Consider the following 19,776-nt stretch of genomic DNA (forward strand, 5'->3'; position numbering starts at 1 on the left):
TGAAAAGAAGAGCAAAGGAAAAGAAGAAGTAGAAAGAACAAAATACAGGAGCTGCTGTAAAGGCAGTCACTCTCGCGGCGCCATTTTGAAGTCAAAAGAACAACAACAAAAATTAGATTGGATTAGCCTTTATGAGTATGGCAGTGGAGGTATTGACATTTCACAGCAGCAAAGTCATGAAAAGAAAAAGAAAGGAAAGAAAGAAGTAGAAAAACAAAATACAGGAGCGGCTGTAAAGGCGCCATTTTGAAGTCAAAACAACCAAAAAAAATAAATAACAAATAATATGACAACACAACAACACAGACAGTCATTCAATCTTAAGCACTTTCTGCACCCTCTTTGTTGCATGAAGCAGTACTAGATGAAAGAGGATCAAAGCATCCTTTTCACCAGTGGATTAGTGACAATCATGGTGAAACGCGCACGTCTTCTACAAGCTAAATGCTGAAAACAAACAGCATCCATTGACGAAAAGAGATTGTCTCCTGTCTCACGTAAATCCGCTTCAATTCCAAGCAGCGACCGTTCTACATACTCATCGGCGCTCTTTTCTTCTTTTTGTGGGAGTGGGAGATGTTGTGGCTGCCATTTTGGGACACTCCCACACTTCCAAGACACGTTTGCATGCGCACGTTGACCCAAACACTCCCTGAAGTCGTTACACTCATCGCTTATGTAACACGTTTGAATCAGCGAAACAAAAACAAGTCTGTCGTCAGGTCGAGCTGAACACACAAACACACCGAATACCCGCACATTCCCACATATACAACTCACAACGCAACGTAATTGTTTACCGAGATCTCGATCTGTACAAAGACACGCCCTTTAACAACACACGCACATCAAAAAGCACTTCAAAAGCAAATTATAAAGGAAGGAAATACTGTCGATATCTATTTTTTTTTTTTTGCTCTAATAGCATGGCGGCTTTCCCCCCCAAAAAAAGATGGCGACCACACAGCTTTCATCTTACCGAAGACAAGTTTATTCACCTAAGAAGTGAAATTACCGTTATTTTCTGGGATATAAGGCGCACCTTCAACGAATCACATACAGTAATACCTCGATTTACGAACTTTTCAGTTTACGAACGTTAAATTTATGAACATTTTACCTTGGCAGCCCGTTCTCCTAACATGATCTTCGGTTAAAGCCACGTGATTGGTCAAGAAAGCAGCAGTGAGGGGAGGTGGTTTAAACATTAAAGAGACAGGCAGATGACAGAGAGAGAGTGACAACATGGATAAAAAACAGTGAAATTTGGACTTTATTGATAGTTCAAAGGCAGAGTGTAGACTGCAAGGTTAAAATATCCCAACAATCAGTCTCCACAAATAACCCGCACAAGGCATCTGTACACTTGGTGGAAAAAATCTATCAACCCAGCTAAACAGAACACAATTGATGATGAACTAGGTAAAATTATGGCAGAGAAAGCACCTACAAAGAGTCATTCCTCAAGATGGTGAAAGAAGAAGGCTACGTTCCTCATCAAGTGTTTCATGCTGTTGAAAGCGGCCACTCCATTCCATCAAGCCATCAACGACTGGCACGTGTGGCTGCCGCTGCTCACCCAGAGAAAAACTGATCCCGTGACTGTAAAGTGACCTTGAGTGTTTTGAGAGGCGCTTATAAGTTAAATGTATTTTTCTTCTCTTATTATCATTCTTTTTCTTCTTCTTCGCTTCTCTTATTATGATTATGATTATTGTGGTTATTATGATTATTATGATGGTTATGATTATTATGGTGATTATGATTATTACGATTATTCTGATTATTATGATTATTATGATGATGATGATGATGATGATGATTATTATTATTATGATAATAATTCCTCCTCCTCCTCATCTTCATCACGGCTGAAATAATTGTCAGTCAGTTTGTCTTCTCGCCCATCTCTGTTGTCATGTATTCATCACGGAGGCCCGGATTGTTCTGCGAGTAGCAACACCCACTTGATCGGCGAGCACACTCCTACGCTTGTTCTCGGCATCGCACGTTTGTATGTGGACCACTCCAAACCAAACCAGTCTCAGTGTCAAATGGATTTTTTTTTTTTTAAGAAAACAGCGGAAAACCTCACCTGTTTTAAAAATTTCGTAGCGCAGAGAGAAACCAGCTCCTTGGTGAGCATAGTCCGACACAAATCGTATCTGGAGGGACGGACCCGAAGAGATGATTGGCGCCGGGGCGATGTTGCTGCAGTGCCGACCCAAGACGTCGGCATTTTCTGAAGTGCCGTCTCGAATTTCAATGAAATCGTACCTGATGAAAAAAAAAACAGGATTGGGGAGAGGTTAAAGATGATCTGGACCAGGTTCTAGACTTGGTTCTTGGTCAACAAGTAGGGATCAGCTGCTTCAGATGAGCTGCCTTCATTTTATTTTCAAGCCATACCGGTTAAATCTGGAAAACAACTGACTTAGAAGAAAACAAGTACAGTGATACCTTGGTTTATGAACCCCTTGGCTTACGAACTTTTCGGCTTACGAACGTTAAATTTCTGACAATTTTACCTTGGCATACGAACCTTTTTCGGGATACACACGGAACTGCCTCAAAGAGTGATGTGTCGTTCGCGAACGAGCCCGTTCTAACAACAAAATGGCTTGTTTTGGTCCTCTATTCCGCGCCCCCAGTCTTCGGTTAAAGCCACGTGATTGGTCAAGAACGCAGCAGTGAGGGGGCGTGGGGTTTACAGATAGAGAGAGAGTGAGGCCAATCTCCCAAAAAAAAATGGCTGCCGACTTTTTTTGTCCTCTATTACCCGCCCCCAGTCTTCGGTTAAAGCCACGTGATTGGTCAGGAACGCATCAGTGAGGGGAGGTGGTTTAACCATGAAAGAGACAGGCGGACGACAGTCAGAGAGTTTCAACTTAGATAGTTCAAAGGCAGAGTGTAGACTGCATGGTTAAAATATCCCATCAATCAGGCTCCACAAACAACCCGCACAAGACATGTGTACACTTGATGAAGCAAGGGAGCATTGTGGTAGGTACTTCCTTAATTTAAAAAAAAAATCCTTTATTCTTCGCAACAATAGTTTTTTTTTTGCGATTAGTCGTCTTATTGTGTTTCACGGTGTGAAAAATGGGGCAGACAACTTCATGGCCGGGTAGGCAACTTTTCAGAATTGTCTGCTTGGGTGTCCGCTAACTTTTTGTCATGAGTTTCAGACACTGCGATTAGTTGTCTTATTGTTTCTAGTTATGAAAAATGGGGCAGGCAACTTTATGGCCCGGGCAGGCAACTTTTCAGAGTTGTCTGCCCACGTGTCCGCTCACTTTTTGTCATGAGTTTCAAACACTGCGATTAGTTGTCTTATTGTTTCAAGTTGTGAAAAATGGGGCAGGCAACTATATGGCCGGGTAGGCAACTTTTCAGAATTGTCTGCTTGGGTGTCCGCTCACTTTTTGTCATGAGTTTCAAACACTGCGATTAGTTGTATTATTGTTTCAAGTTGTGAAAAATGGGGCAGGCAACTATATGGCCGGGTAGGCAACTTTTCAGAATTGTCTGCTTGGGTGTCCGCTCACTTTTTGTCATGAGTTTCAAACACTGCGATTAGTTGTCTTATTGTTTCAAGTTGTGAAAAATGGGGCAGGCAACCATATGGCCGGGTAGGCAACTTTTCAGAGTTGTCTGCCCGCGTGTCCGCTAACTTTTTGTCATGAGTTTCAGACACTGCGATTAGTTGTCTTATTGTTTCAAGTTGTGAAAAATGAGGCAGGCAACTTTATGGCCGGGCAGGCAACTTTTCAGAGTTGTCTGCCCGCGTGTCCGCTAACTTTTTGTCATGAGTTTCAAACACTGCTGTAAGTGCAAACAAACTCTTGGGGGAAAACCCGCCTGCACAGCCAGAGAAAGGCGGGAGAGCGCTCATGTTCGCAGCCACCATTTTGTCAACAGTGAGGATAAAAGGCCTGTGAAGAATCTGAGAGCCTAATTAGCTTTTAATTGATTTTGGAGTGGGTCTCCATGTTTGTTGCCCACTTCCCTTTTCCTCCGTCTCACGCTCTCTCCTGTCGTAGATTAGCGTCAGTGAGTGAGTGTTCCTCAGATGTGATTATTGACCGGTGCGCTCCGTCTCTAATGAATACATGCATGAACATCTGACACGTCTCCGCCGCACACTTGAACACATTCCAACTCCCGTGGCAAATTATTATTATTTTTTTTTTGCGCATACACTGAAAGTCGAGATGGATCCACAGCGCCACTTCTGTATTGATCCATCAAGTATCCAGTTCAAGTCTTTTGTCGGACTGACAGAATATGTGAGAGCATGAAAAAGCCATTTGAAGACCAGCAGATGTACACTGGGCGGCTTTTGTCCTCATAAACCAAACATGGGCAAACTACGGCCCGCGGGCCACATTCGACTCGCTAGGCTTTTTAATCCGGCCCACCGAACGTGTCCAAATTATGGTAAAACAGTGTCTGAAACTCATGACAAAAAATTAACGGATACCAGGGCAGACAACTCTGAAAAGTTGCCTGCCCCATTTTTCACAACTTGAAACACAATAAGACGACTGAGTGGAAGGTTCTATAACATTCTGAAGAAGGAGGGGTCACAGGTCAGTCACAATGAGATAATTAATTAATTAACTCGAACTAGTTGCTTCGTTAGCCGTCTCGGAGCTGTCAACTACATGCACTAGAGCAGACGTGGGCAAACTACGTCTCGCGGGCCACATACGGGCCCGTTATGCTTTTTAATCTGGCCAACGGAACATGTCCAAATTATCGTAAAACAGTGTCTGAAACTCATGACAAAAGTTAGCGGACACCAGGGCAGACAACTCTAAAAAGTTGCCTGCCCGGCCATAAAGTTGCCTGCCCCATTTTTCACAACTTGAAACACAATAAGACAACTAATCGCAAAAATAAAAAAAACGCTGATACCTACCGTGACATCACGGTAGGTATCAGCGTTTTTTTCACAGACAGAGAAAGCGACACACAATGCATCTTGGGTACTTTGTTTGGTCTGAAAACTTCATGTTGATCCAGACAAATCAGCCCATTTCCAACGGAGCTTGGGCGCCATCTTGTGCATTTTCTGGGACGCTACATTGGAGTCCTGTCAGCTCGAATTGATATGGAAGAACTTCTTTAATCGATTGCAAACATTTATGCTTTCCTCTTCGGAACTATTTGAATCATATTCATAAGTGGATGAGTAACAAGAAAGCATCTTCTCCGCATCTGAAGCCATTGTTTTGATTCTAGAGCGAGGCAAGACGTCTTGGCGTGACGTCATGAACAAGGGGGCGGGACCTTCTGAAACTGGCCACTTCCGGTTTCATTTTGAAGTCGTTTTTGGACACTGAGTCATTTTTATTGGTGTTTTTCATTTGACTAAAAATATCAGCCTGCGTGTTTTGGGTATTTTAGATGCTATCAAACGTTTTTCTGATGTCAGTTAGGAACCAAAAAAATGGTGTCGGTTGTCCTTTAAAGTGTTGTTCTGTTATACATTCTGATTATCAATCCTTAATACTTTTCAACAAAGGTTTTTTTTTTTTTTGCGATTAGTCATCTTATTGTTTTTCAAATTGTGAAAAAGGCAACTTTTCAGAGTTGTCTGCCCTGGTGCCCGCTAACTTTTTGTCATGAGTTTCAGACACTGCTTTAGCTGTTTATATCCAGGTGTTTTTTTTGTCCAGTATCTCACAATTGCTGTGTGGTTTGCGGGTCCGTGTTTGTATCACAAACGATGGCTTTAACGGCATCACATCCGTATATTCTCTTGTGTGGAATTGAAAAATCTGGCTTTTTGGAATCACATTTCATCCTGATGACATTATTTACTATACTGCGGTTGCTTGTGTTGATTCAGATTGCGCCAGCTTGACGAGCTTGAAGATCAGTAAATACAGCCACGCCATTGTGTACTTTCCCATGTTCTTCCATGACGAAACAAATGGAAGCACAATTTGCTAACAATCGGGAAGCTTCTATCTTTTGAAACACACACACTTCTACCACCCCTGTAATAAACCATAAGTGCTTCTGAAATATTAACAAGATGCTTTGTGCGAAATCCCAACAGAACGCCTTCAATCCAGCCCCAAAAACCAAATAGCACTCTTCTTCCCAATGTCCTCATGGCACTCTCTGCTAACCATCTCACCACTCATCAGACGTGACGACCTAGATCAGATCGCCAGCAACGGCGGTTGCGACATCCCTTTTTTTTTAAATTAGGCTATGCCGTGGGTCGATCAGCATGCCGTGTATTGGTTATATCGCTTAAAGGGTAACCGACACCATTTTGTTGTTTCCTAACTGACATCAGAAAAACGTTTTTTAGCATCTAAAATACCCAAAACACGCAGGCTATTTTTAGTCAAATGCAAAACACCAATAAAAATGACTTCAAGTGTCTCAAAACTGCCACAAAATGAGCTCGGGAACTGGGCAGATTCAGCAAGTCCCGCCCCCTTGTTCGTGACAGCACGCCAGGATACTCCTTCACAAACTGCCTTGCTCCAGAATCAAAACAATGGCTTCAGAGAGTTCAGATTCGGGGAAGATGCTTTGTTGTTACTTATCCAGTTATGAATATGATTCAAATAGTTCTGAAGAGGAAAGCATAAATGTTTGCAATCGATTAAAGAAGTTCTTCCATATCAATTCGAGCTGACAGGACTCCAATGTAGCGTCCCAGAAAATGCACAAGATGGCGCCCAAGCTCTGTTGGAAATGGGCTGATTTGTCTGCTGGGAATTTGTGTCAACTAGTATCAAATAGTAGTCTTGGTGCAACACACAACGATTCACCATCGCGTTATGTAGTTTTCCTTCTAATTTCGCAACCAACGCGGTGTTTTCAGATGAAAAAAAATGCCCAAAATGCATTGTGTGTCACTTTCTCAGTCAGGGGCGTTCCTTTAGTGACGTCACCAACTCGAAAACAAGACTTGCGGAATATTCAGCGCGAGTCTTAAAACGTAAAATATAGCTATATGCGGTGGAATCTATGCGGTAAAATACTCCCAGTAGAAGTCATTTAAAGTGATTTTACAAATTATGTACGCAACTTGTCCGGAGATGTCGGTTGTCCTTTAAATTTGCATACACTCTCAATAAATAGCTTGGCAGCAGAATTCAGGCGTCTGTCATGAATGGCTACGTCTCCTGCCGGCAGTAAAGACAATCTTTCTGGGTTCGAGTCTTTATCCACGGTGTCCGATGGAACATCTCTCTGGAAGAAGCAACCCCCCCCCCCCCTATTGTTTCTGGCGCATCCCCGGGGGGTTGCGACGATGGCAGATTACATTAAAGATATGGGCCTGATATTTCATCTTGCCTTTTATTACATTTAGTTGGCATCAATCGTCTGGCGGCCTGGAGGTAAGGGACTTTTTGGCATGCGGCCCGACTCCCTGTGAGATGAAATCCTGAATTAAAGTGCCACCTCGGACGTGGAATGCCTCTATACGACGACTACAGATTTGATTGCTGCTGCAGTGTTGGGGCGTGGGGGGGGGAGGGTTGTTCGGGTGCGCTTGGTAGGCCAAACGCCGACAGTTTAAACCCGTCGAGGGAAACTCGCCAGCAGGGCTGTTAGTGAAATTTTTCCTGGGGCTGACCAAGCACTTCTCGCCATTTTGCGGTTGGCAGGACGATGTGCGTACGTGGGTGTATTCTGTAGAGCACCCACTGTGAGTAAATTCAACTTTACGATGCTCGCAGCTGTCACGCAGGCTTTTCAGACCCCATCGAGACGGCAAGCCTTTTTAGCCTCCGCACACCTCCACTGTCCGCCCTCCCCCTTAACTCATTCACGAATTTATTCTGAAATTGAAAATATGACGGAGAGCGCCATTCCCGAATTTACTCGGGTTTTGTTTTTTTCTTGTTTGGGTGCCGATAAAGCAGCATTTTTATTCCATGTAAGTGCTTTGTTCCAGCTTCCGCTGTTGTTAAAGCGCTAAATAAAGCAGTATGTATGTAGAGTGATACCTCGGTTCACGAATGCTTTAGTTTACGGACTTTTCGCCTTACGAACATTAAATTCGAGAGAATATAACCTTGGCATACGAACTCATTTTCGGGAAACGCACGGAGCGCCACGGTGGCTGGCGGACTAGTTTTTGGCACCCCTTTTCATTGAGTGCAGATGTGGTTTGTTATGGAGTGGAGTACTTTATGCTATTATGGAACCGAAAAAGACCCCACCACAGGCTAGTGTTCAGCCAAAGAGGACACAAAACAAAATTACCGTCGAGGAGGAGATTATCGAGAAACACAAACAAGGTGTGCGTTTGTGTGACTTAGCGTCCCGGTACCAGGATGCTAAGTCGACCATTGCTACGTGTGGCTAAGGGTGTTTCTGTGTTGTCTAAACAACAGTCTCAGGCAATAGAAGATAGGCAATAGAACATCTGTTGATTTGGATTAACGAAAAGCAGCTCGCAGGGGACAGTGTGAGTGAGGGTATTATCGGCGAGAAAGATCGGGAAATTCACTCGAATATCATCAAGAGGCAAATACCTCAACGACCATCACAAAGGTAAATAAAATGACTATTATACAGTAGTTTATTTCTTTACTTACAATACAATAGCACATTTATTCTACATAAAACAAGGTATATTTTGTGTAGTTTTAAGGCTTATTTAGTAGAAAATTGTTTTATGGGGACCTGGAAACAGATTATTCTCATTTTTAATAGTTTCCTATGGGAAATTAATGTTTGGAAGACACACTTTTTGCCTTACATACACTTTCTGGGAACCAATTAAGTTTGTAAGCTGAGGTATCACTGTACTGCATTGTATTTTGGACAGCCACCCCTATTTCAAGTGTATATAACTCCAGAGCAGTATCATTTAGGAATTAACTCTTTTTTTTACGATGAAAGAAGACAATCTAAGATTTTTTTTTATGCTGCATTGAATGTTTATGTCATCCTCAAACTCAATATTCTGCGAGTCCTGGAATTTTAGTGACAATGACAAAAACCCTGGCACTGGAGTGGACACATTTTTTTGCACATGGTCTGGCAGTGAATGAGTTAAGAGCTGCATGGAAACGTGAACAAATCTACTCCTCTGCAACTGCTGTGCCCAATGGCGCTGGCAAAGACAGAAAGCAACCCGTGACGGCGCACGTGGGGGCGTTAGCGTACCTCGGGGTTAGATAGCGGGTCTCAAAGTCAACGGATTGTTATTTTTTTTTCTCCTAAAAATAGATGCTGATACGATGCGGTAAATCGAACCAGACTAGTGGAAGAAGCAGCGACTCTGATAAAAACTCACATGCTTGCAGACTCGCTCACACCGTTTGCCACCCACGCTCGCACGCAAACATGGAGAGAAGGGGGAGGCTGAGTGGGTGTGTGTCAGAGGAGAGGTGAAGGCCTTCAAGAACCCCTCCAGAAAAATAAGTAAGTCAAGACAAACATTTTCAAGTTTCCCAGCAGCCAAGTTTTAGATAGCGAGAAGCGTCTTGACCCTGACTTGACCAAGGATAGTTTTACGAATGTGCCGTGATGTTGATTGCGAATAGATAGCAAATAGATAGCTATCTAGGTAGCCAGCTACATAGCTAGCAAGGTCGCCAGCCTTTCAAAACTCTCGTGGTCACTTTACAGAAATAGATAGAAAGTTAGCTAGCTAGCTCATAGATGACCAATAGATCGCTAGCTAGCTAGTTAGATAGCAAATCAATAGTGAATAGATAGAAAATAGATAGCTAGGTAGCCAGCTAGCTAGGTGGATAGCGAATAGATAGCAAAGCGATAGCAAAGAGATAGCAAAGAGTGAGCTAGCTAGGGGCAGCCACATGCGCCAGCGTTCACTCAACCCGGAATAACTCAAATACATGGAAAGTTAGCTAGCTAGCTCGTAGATAACTAATAGCTAGCTAGCTAGCTAGTTAGATCGTGAATATATAGCAAATAATAGCTAGCTAGATAGCGAGCCAGCTATTTAGATAGTGAATAGATAGTAAATAGACAGCTATCTAGGTAGCCAGCTCCATAGCTAGCTAGGTAGCCAGCCTTTCAAAATTCACGGTCACTTTACAGTCACAGGATCAGTTTTTCTGTGGGTGAGCAGCGGCAGCCACATGCGCCAGCGTTCACTCAACCCGGAATAACTCAAATAGATAGAAAGTTAGCTAGCTAGCTCATAGATGACTAATAGATAGCTAGCTAGCTAGTTAGATAGCAAATTGATAGTGAATAGATAGAAAATAGATAGCAAGCTAGGTAGCCAGCTAGCTAGGTGGATAGCGAATAGATAGCAAATAGATAGCAAATACATAGCAATTAGATAGCAAATAGATAGCTACCTAGGTAGCCAGCTACATAGCTAGCTAGGTATCGCTCCTTTCAAAACTCTCATGGTCACTTTACAGTCACAGGATCAGTTTTTCTCCGGGTGAGCAGGGGCAGTCAGCCAGCGTTCACTCAACCCGGAATAACTAAAATAGATAGAAAGTTAGCTAACTAGCTAATAGATAACTAATAGATAGCTAGCTAGTTAGATGGCAAATAGATGGATAGCTAGGTATCCAGCTAGCTAGTTAGATAGCGAATAGATAGCAAATAGATCACACATCACTCATTGTGGCAGCTCCATGTGTATCCCGAAAAATAGTTTGTATGCCAAGGTAAATTTTTCATAATTTTAACGTTCGTAAACCGAAAAGTTCAGAAGCCAAGGGGTTCGTGAACCGAGGTATCACTGTACTTTCCCAAATCGGGCGATATTGCCGTACGGGATTTTGAATACGGATTAAACAGAGGGAAAGTGTTGTTTGTTTCCGCTCTCATCGAGTACAAAAAACAGATGATTGTGATTAATGACATCTCTGGGAACATTGACCAAAAGTCACATCCAAACAGCTGGACTTTATTCTCGACTTCTTGTCCTTCCCTCCCCCTGCTCGCCATCCCTCAAACGCCCCCCACCCCATCGCCCCAAACCCCCTCCGGCAAATGCCGGCATTTCCCCTATCGGGTCCTGTCTGGAATTGGAATAATTCCTTCCATTCATCCTGTTGTGACGCGCATTTTTAAGGGTAGCTAACGTGCCTCCGAGCAAGGAACTCCAAATCGTAATTGCCCCCGCAGAAGCATCAAGGCCAAGATGTTTGTGGTTGAGCTGAATCTTACCCAAAGCTTATAAGTACAATTAAAGGACAACCGACACCATTTTTTTTGTTTACTAACTGACATTAGAAAAACATTTTATAGCATCTAAAATAACCAAAACACGCAAGCTGATATTTTTCATCAAATGCAAAACATCAATAAAAATGACTTAAAGTGTCCCAAAACTGCCACAAAATCAGCTTGGAACTGGTGAGATTCAGAAAGTCCCGCCCCCTTGTTCGTGATGTCACGCCAGGGTACTCCTTCACAAACTGCCTTGCTCCAGAATCAAAACAAGAGGAAATGTGGAAGTTCGTCATCCATTGACAACGACCATCACAAAGGTAAATAAAATGACTTTATTATACACTAGTTTATTTCTTTAATTACAATACAATAGCACATTTATTAGATATAAAATAAGGAATATTTTCTGTAGTTTTAAGGCTTATTTAGTAGAAAATTAGGTTTTATGGGGACCTGGGAACGGATTATTCTCATTTGAATGGTTTCTTATGGGAAATAAATATTCGGAAGACAAACTTTTCACCTTACACACACTTTCTGGGAACCGATTATGTTCATGAGCTGAGGTATCACTGTACGTCTTTGCAATCTTGCCTTCAGCATATGCTTGCTGCTAAAGCTAACAAGAAATCATTCCTCAAGATGGAATCATTCCGTCAAGCCATCAACGACCAGCACAAAGGTAAATAAAACCACTTTATTATACAGTACAGTTTATTTCTTAAATTACAATACGATAGCACGTTTATTAGACATAAAATAAGGTATATTTTGTGTAGTTTTAAGGCTTATTTAGGAGAAAATTATGTTTTATGGGGACACAGGAACGGATTATTCTCATTTTAATGGTTTCTTATGGCAAATAAATGTTTGGAAGACGAACCTTTTGCCTTAAAACACACTTTCTGGGAACCGATTATGTTTGTGAGCTGAGGTATCACTGCCATTTGCAAACTTGACTTCCATCGCTTGACTTACTTGCAATCCAGCCTCTCGATCTCAAAGTGTGGATTGAAGTTGAGGACGATGCGCTGCGAGGGCTCCGGCGCTGTGATGACCCACTGGCAGTTCTGGTGAGGCGGGTATTCCAGAGGGTATCCGGGGGAAGTGATGTAACCGGCCTCGCTGGCATCGAAGATACCCCTGCACTCGCTTGCTGCTAAAAGAACAGACGGATGCACTGGTGAAAAAAACGGATAGTAAACAATGTTGATTAGGTTGATCCAGTGATACCTCGGTTTACGAAGCCCTTGGCTTACGAACTTTTCGGTTTCCGAACGTTACATTTATGAAAATGTTACCTTGGCATACGAACTAAAAAGAAATAAAAAGTGGACTTGAAACTGAAATAACAGCAGGAGTGAGGTTTTTGAATGGCTACATTCAAAGTCCTCACCTCTGTAGTGAATTTGGTTAAAATAGTGTTTTACTTTTTGTGGTATGAATTTTTTCCTCTCATTAACCACGCACACACACACAAACATAAACACACACAGTGAGTTAAAAAGTGTGTGTATCCAAGTGAAATGAAAATACACACCAAAAAAATCATTTTGGGTGTATTTGTGAGGACCTTTCTGAAACAGATGCATATATAAACATCTAGAAGCCTTTAGAATGAAAAACTTGTGAGGACCGGCTAAAATGTCCTCTCTTTTCAAAAATGTCCTCACTACATCTGGTATAAAATGTTAGTGGTCCTCACAAGACTAGTCATACAAAAATACACACACACACACACATTCCTGTTTCAAAGGTTTTGTGAGGTCCGCATAACTCCAGATAAGGAGTGAGGACCACCGTGGCTGATAAGTTTCGAGAAGAACTAGAGTTCCATGATTCCGACTTGATCTTGGTTTTCCCTGGTGCTTTCTACTATCTTTGTGACTGATTTATTTTTCCTGTATATGACAACTGTCAATGTTAAGCTCTTTCTTACATCTCCAGCTGTTGTTAAAGCGCAATAGAAATCAATATGGATTCTATTGTATTGTACTTGGAGCTTCCGGAATGACAAAACACACACATACACGCACACGCACACGCACACACACACACACACACACACACACACACACACACACACACACACACACACACACACACACACACACACACACACACACACACACACACACACACACACACACACACGCCTTTCCACACCCAGGCTCTTATTGCCCCGTTTCCCCCTTGGGGAGCGTTCTACAACTCTAATTGTTTGCGCCAGCAAGCCAATCTGCAAACATTACAACACATTCTCCGATCCTATCACGTTCTCCCAGGAACAAAATAGCCTGCCAATGGAATTGCTCGGTAGTTTTAGACAGGAAGTGACACGTTTTAGACAGGAAGTGACACGGTCTGTCTCGCGACGCTCTGGGGATGTTGGTGGTCAGCGCAACTCAGTCATGAGAAATGGAGGCAACAACAAAGTGGCCTTTCTCTTCGAGGCCACACGTGGGCTGTCAGGGCCTGCAAGGCCTTCTCTGAAGGCTTAAAAATATCTGAATTCCGCACGAATATGAATTATATTTCATCCATGAATTCTTATGAAATAATTCCAATTTTTTTTTCAGCTTCTTTTCATTGCTTTTGCACTGTTGCGATGATTCCGGATGAGTGTTTTCATATTTAAGCATTTAAACCAATCACATTTCAGCGATTGTTTCGTTACCAGGGGCAAAAATCGACCTATAGTGTACATGTATGTGGTGGGGGCCAAAACGACAGTGATACCTCGGTTTTCAACCATAATGCGTTCCAGAAACCTGTTTGAAAAACGATTAGTTCGAAAACCAAAACAACACCTTCCATTATGATCAATGTAAAAAAAAAATAATCCGTACCAAGTCCACAAAACAACTTTTTAAAATCAGAATCGGATTCAGAATCATCTTTATTGGCCAACTATGTAGAACACACAAGGGATTTATCTCCGGCTCTACTAGTATCATCATAAAAAAATTCCAAAGAGTAACTATACATGTGGTGGTGGCCAAACTACAGTGATACCTAGGTTTTGACCATAATACAGTCCAGAAACCTGTTTGAAAACTTAGTGGTTCAAAAACTGAAACAACACCTTTCATTATGATCAATGTAGAAAAAAAATAATTCGTACCAAGTCTAGGAAACAACTTTTTAAAATGGGAATCAGAATCATCTTTATTGGCCAACTATGTAGAACACACAAGGGATTTATCTCCGGCTCTACTAGTATCATCATAAAAAAATTCCAAAGAGTAACTATACATGTGGTGGTGGCCAAACTACAGTGATACCTAGGTTTTGACCATAATACATTCCAGAAACCTGTTTGAAAACTTAGTGGTTCAAAAACTGAAACAACACCTTTCATTATGATCAATGTAAAAAAAAAAAAATCCGTACAAAGTCTAGAAAACAACTTTTTAAAATGGGAATCAGAATCATCTTTATTGGCCAACTATGTAGAACACACAAGGAATTTGTCTCTGGTAGAACACGCTGCACTAGTATCATCTTTTAAAAAAAAATTGCAAAGAGGCACTATCCAGTTCTATTTGGGTTACTGTTTAGAGAGTTAATGGCGACGGGGGAAGAAGCTGTTTAAATGTCTGCTGGATTTGGTGCGTATCGATCTGCCTGACGGGAGTCGCTGGAAAAGGTGGTGGGCAGGGTGCGGAGGGTAGACAAGATAAACTACTCTCTAAACTTGACGCTAACAAAGAGTGAGCTACGGTTCTTCTTGACATAAATGGATTGCTATTCTATTTTTGCTTCATGTTTTGAAAAAAAGGGTGAAAATAACAATAAAGAAAGCGAAAAAAAACGTGCACCGCAGGGCTTGAAGTGTAATAGAGCCTTCAGGCGTTGACATTTCCGCCTCCTTTTGTGCTTAAAAGGCGCACTTAAGATCGGTTGACATTTGAAAGCGCCGCGATGACTTCCTTTGTGGACAGACGCCCACGTGGACTATTGTGGACGTCTTCCTGGCGCAGAAGATTTCAGCCTTTTGGGAAAAGCGACCCACCAAGTAGCTGTCAATCTCATGAAGATAATCGATGAAAAGGTTTCTTTAGCCATCATCTGTACTTCTTCGAAGGTGTCGGACGTTTCGTTTCTAATCCAAGAGGCTTCGTCAGCGAACTAAAATTTTTGCTGGTAGATTTGGCTCAATATATATATATATATATCCCTACTGTCCAGAGGCGGTGGTGCCAAACCTCTGCTATGATAGGTCCCTGCTCTCAGATTGGGGGGAGCAGAGGACTATTCCCTGAGACTACATTGATTACCTCTCTTCTCCTGCCTGATGGGGTCTACAACTGGCCCGATTGCCCCATTAGCACTTGTATCACCTCATCAGCATAACTAAGCCTATGTGGTCTAAGAAGTCTGTTGTAATAACGATCCAAATTAAAACTCAGCCCACCATGGCGATTTAGTGAAGGGTTTTGCTGTTTTATGAAAATAGCTTTTTTTACTCACCTTTCAAAACATCTATTTTCTTTCGCTAAGATTTTAACCTCACTGTTGTCAAAATGAGTGGTTGCTAGCTTTTAGGTGCATATGTGCTGCAGATTGAGGCCCACCATGAATGAATGAATGAATGAATGAATGAATGAATGAATGAATGAATGAATGAATTTATCACGACACCAAGATTCTGACTATTTGGCAATCCCCACGCGGTGAACAACCTGTCCTAAATGAATTGACCTTTTCCCATTTCGCCCACTGGTTAAGGCTGCGTCTCATTTGCATAAATTAATATTCACCAAACTTTCTGCACACACAAATTGAATGGCAACATTTCATCTCATTCTCTGCGTTAGCATGCTAGCGCGCAGCCCACATCCAGTTCAGATTCAGACATCTCCTCACAAAAGCAGCCGTGGCCTTATCTTCATTCATTATCTGCCAAAATGTGCATATGTCTGCATATAGGCCTCATTTCTATGAACTTCCTTATCTCCAATGGACGGTGGAACGTTGTGGGATAAGCAAGCAACGTGAAGGGTAGGCTGATAAATCCCTCCATCCTTCCCAGTGGAACCACCACCCCACCTTAATTAAAACCGCTATCGCCCGGAATGAGAGGGGCGAGTGAGTAGCGCTCATCCATTCACTCCGCCGCTTTCATCTCAGCCGTCCTTCAGCAGGCCGGACTCATCGGAAAAAAGGAGGTAGAATGACGAGAAAAAGAAGGGTTTCACTCGCATTCGCACAAAACTGGATGCCTTATCTGGGTGTCATTTATTGGGAAGATACCAGTGCTGGGCCGGCAGGGACTACAAAGCCTTCTCTGCTGGCCTGAAAAATATTTGAATTACAGACTCGTGAATTATAGATATCTCGGTTTACGAACCCCTTGGCTTACAAACTTTTCGGTTTACGAACATTAAATGTATGAACATTTTACCTTGCAATACAAACTATTTTTCGGGACACACACGGAGCGCCACAATGAGTGAAGTGTCGCTCGCGAACGAGCCCGTTCTCCTAACAAGAAAATGGCAGCCGACTCATTTTTGTCCTCTATTCCCCGCCCCCAGTCTTCGGTTAAAGCCACGTGATTGGTCACGAACGCAGCGGTGAGTGCGGGGAGGGGGGGTTAAATGTGAAAGAGACAGGCGGACGACAGAGAGAGTAATAAAATGGATAGAAAACAGTGAAATTTGGACTTGTTTCAACTTTGATAGTTCAAAGGTAGAGTGTAGACTGCAAGGTTAAAATTCCCATCAATCAGGCTCCACAAATAACCCGCACAATCCATCTGTACACTTGATGCAAAAAGCTATTAACCAAGCTAAACAGAACACAATTGATGAGGAACAAGGTAAAATGATGGCAGAGAAAGCACCTACAAGGGATCATTCCTCAAGATGGTGAAAGAAGAAGGCTACGTTCCTCATCAAGTGTTTAATGCTGATGAAACCGGCCGCTCCATTCCATCAAGCCATCAACGACCATCACAAAGGTCAATAAAACGACTTTATTAGATAGTACAGTTTATTTCTTTAATTATCATACCATAGCATATTTATTATACATAAAATAGGGTATATTTTGTGTAGTTTTAAGGCTGAGAAAGTAGAAAATTATGTTTTCTGGGGACCTGGGAACGGATTATTCTCATTTTAATGGTTTCCTATGGGAAATTATTTTTTGGGATACACACTTTTCACCTTACACACTCTGTCTGGGAACCAATTAAGTTCGTAAGCCATAGTATCACTGTACTGTACTTTACACTTCTAGTTTTCACATGCCAATTACCGCTAGTGATCAGGAAATGGAAATGATGATCAAATCGCTTTTTCGTCACAAGTTTTAAATCTTGAACAGAATTTGGGCTCCTTAAGAAAGTAACAAAAGCCACATTGAGGAGAGATAATGTGATCCCCATGACCATCTTTTTTTTTTACTTCCATTCTTCTTCCTTTCGACTCTTCCGTCCCTAACAGGATAAGTAGCTCATGCTAATTAGCTAAATGCACAGTGCTGCCCATAGTGATCGATGCTTCAATGGATCAATCGGGTAAACAGATGGTTGCAAGGGGGGGGGGGCAGTGGGCAGGCTCGCACACTCGTAATGCTAACATTTAACCCCAGTCTTGAATAAGAAACAGAATCATCTTTATTGGCCGAGTTATGTAGAACACACAAGGCTACGGTAGGACACTCTGCACTAGTATCATCATAAGAAAATTTGAGGCACTACACAGTCCTACTTGGGTGACTGTTTAGAGAGTTAATGGCGACTGGGGAATGTTTAAATGTCGACTGGATTTGGTGCGCATGGATCGGTAGCGCCTGCCTGAGGGGAGTTGCTGGAAAAGGTGGTGGGCAGGGTGCGGAGGGTCCAGTAGGATTTTCAGAATCAGAATCATGTTTATTGGCCACGTTATGTAGAACACACAAGGAATTTGTTTCCGGTAGAACACTATTGATCTAGCTAGCTATCTATTCACTATCAAATTGACTGGCTATCTAGCTAGGTATCTGTTGGCTATCTATTAGCTAGCTTTCTATCTATTTGAGTTACTTCAGGCCATCAGGAAGTGTGAAGAATTAGTATTTTCCTGCGTGACTCACTAGTGATTTACTGCTACCCTGTTCGAAATGCATTTTTTCCACAGGCTCGCACGCTAGTAACGCTAACATTTAACCCCAGTCTTGAATAAGAATCTGAATCATCTTTATTGGCCAAGTTATGTGGAACACACAAGGAATTTGTCTACGGTAGGACACGCTGCACTAGTATCATCATAAGAAAATTTGAAGCACTATACAGTCCTACTTGGGTGACTGTTTAAATGTCTGCTGGATGGATCGGTAGCGCCTGCCTGAGGGGAGTTGCTGGAAAAGGTGGTGGTCAGGGTTCAGAGGGTCCAATAGGATTTTCCGCGCTCTTATTTCTATTCTTCCACCATCCTAACTGTCCGTTGAAGTCGGAATGTGTCCGTTTTTGTGGTGGCTCCGAACCAAACAGTGATGGAAGAAGAGCTTCTTTAGCAGCCTCAGGAAGTCCATCCTCTGTTGGACCTTTCTCTGAATAACAATAAATCCTAGATACTTTGCCAAACTTGGTGTTCTCATCTACTAAGCACCCCCCCCCAACCCCCTGCCGGGCCATTAAAATAAAGCCACGCGAAAGACCAGGCTCTGATCTATTTATGGAGGTCTTGCGGCAGGCTGTTTGCATGCTTGGATACCTGGACTCGTATTGAACAGGCCACTTGGCCAAGTCACGCTGAGACTTGACCTTGTTTTCACAGCTGATACCTTTGAGATCCAAAGCAGATTTAAAGGATAAACGACACCTACGGACAAGTTGTGTCCATAATTTGTCAAATCACTTGAAATGACTTCTACTGAGCGCATTTTACAACGATTCGACAGCATATAGTAGCAATATTTTACCTTTTAAGACTCGCGCTGAATATTCAGGAAGTCTTGTTTTTGAGTTGGTGACGAGTCCGTACGTGACGTCACTAAAGGAACGCCCCTGACCGAAAAAAAAGACACATTGTAGCAGTCCTTCCATCACGTCAATGTATTTTGCTGTACTTGTTTGGTCTGAAAACCTTGTGTTGCACCCAAAAGCCGCCAGAAGAGGGCCTACAAGCTCCATATAAGGAATTTATCAGCCTGTGGAAACGAAGGTGGGCACAGGAGGTCGCCATTTTGTGCCTCTTTTTTGGGGTGAGACAGTTCCCCCAAAGTTGCCTCAAAACGGCATGAAATAAATTCTTTAATCGATTGCAAACATGTATGCTTTCCTCTTCAGAACTGTTTGAATCATATTCATAACTGGATGTGTAACAAGAAAGCATCTTCTCCGAATCTGAACTTTGATTCGAGAGCAAGGCAAAGACGTCTTGGCGTGACGTCACAAACTGGGGGCGGGACTTTCTGAAAATGCCCAATTGGCAGCTCAATTTTTTTTTTGCGGATTTTGGACACTTTAAGTCATTTTTATTGGTGTTTAGCATTTGAATAAAAATATCATACCGCATGTTTTGGGTATTTTCGATGCTATAAAACGTTTTTCTGATGTCAGTTAAAAAACCAAAAAGTCACGTCGGTTGTCCTTTAAAGAGGCATTGAGAAGAGCAAATCGCAAAGGGGGCTTTG

At 42.4% G+C, this 19,776-nt stretch overlaps 1 protein-coding gene across 1 annotated transcript in view; it reads right to left on the bottom strand.

Annotated features, from left to right (window-relative positions):
• nrp2a (neuropilin 2a) overlaps window positions 1–19,776 on the bottom strand; it is an 87,134-nt gene that overhangs the window by 41,410 nt on the left and 25,948 nt on the right. The window contains exons 6-7 of the mRNA XM_088987237.1: window positions 12,130–12,310; window positions 2,096–2,277 (exon numbers count right to left, since the gene is read on the bottom strand). Coding sequence (XP_088843363.1) covers window positions 2,096–2,277; window positions 12,130–12,310 — 363 coding nt within the window. The remainder of the gene's footprint in view (window positions 1–2,095; window positions 2,278–12,129; window positions 12,311–19,776) is intronic.

This window comes from Hippocampus bargibanti, linkage group LG01, assembly GCF_051943395.1.
Source record: "Hippocampus bargibanti isolate YZ-2025 linkage group LG01, ASM5194339v1, whole genome shotgun sequence".
NCBI lineage: Eukaryota > Metazoa > Chordata > Actinopteri > Syngnathiformes > Syngnathidae > Hippocampus > Hippocampus bargibanti.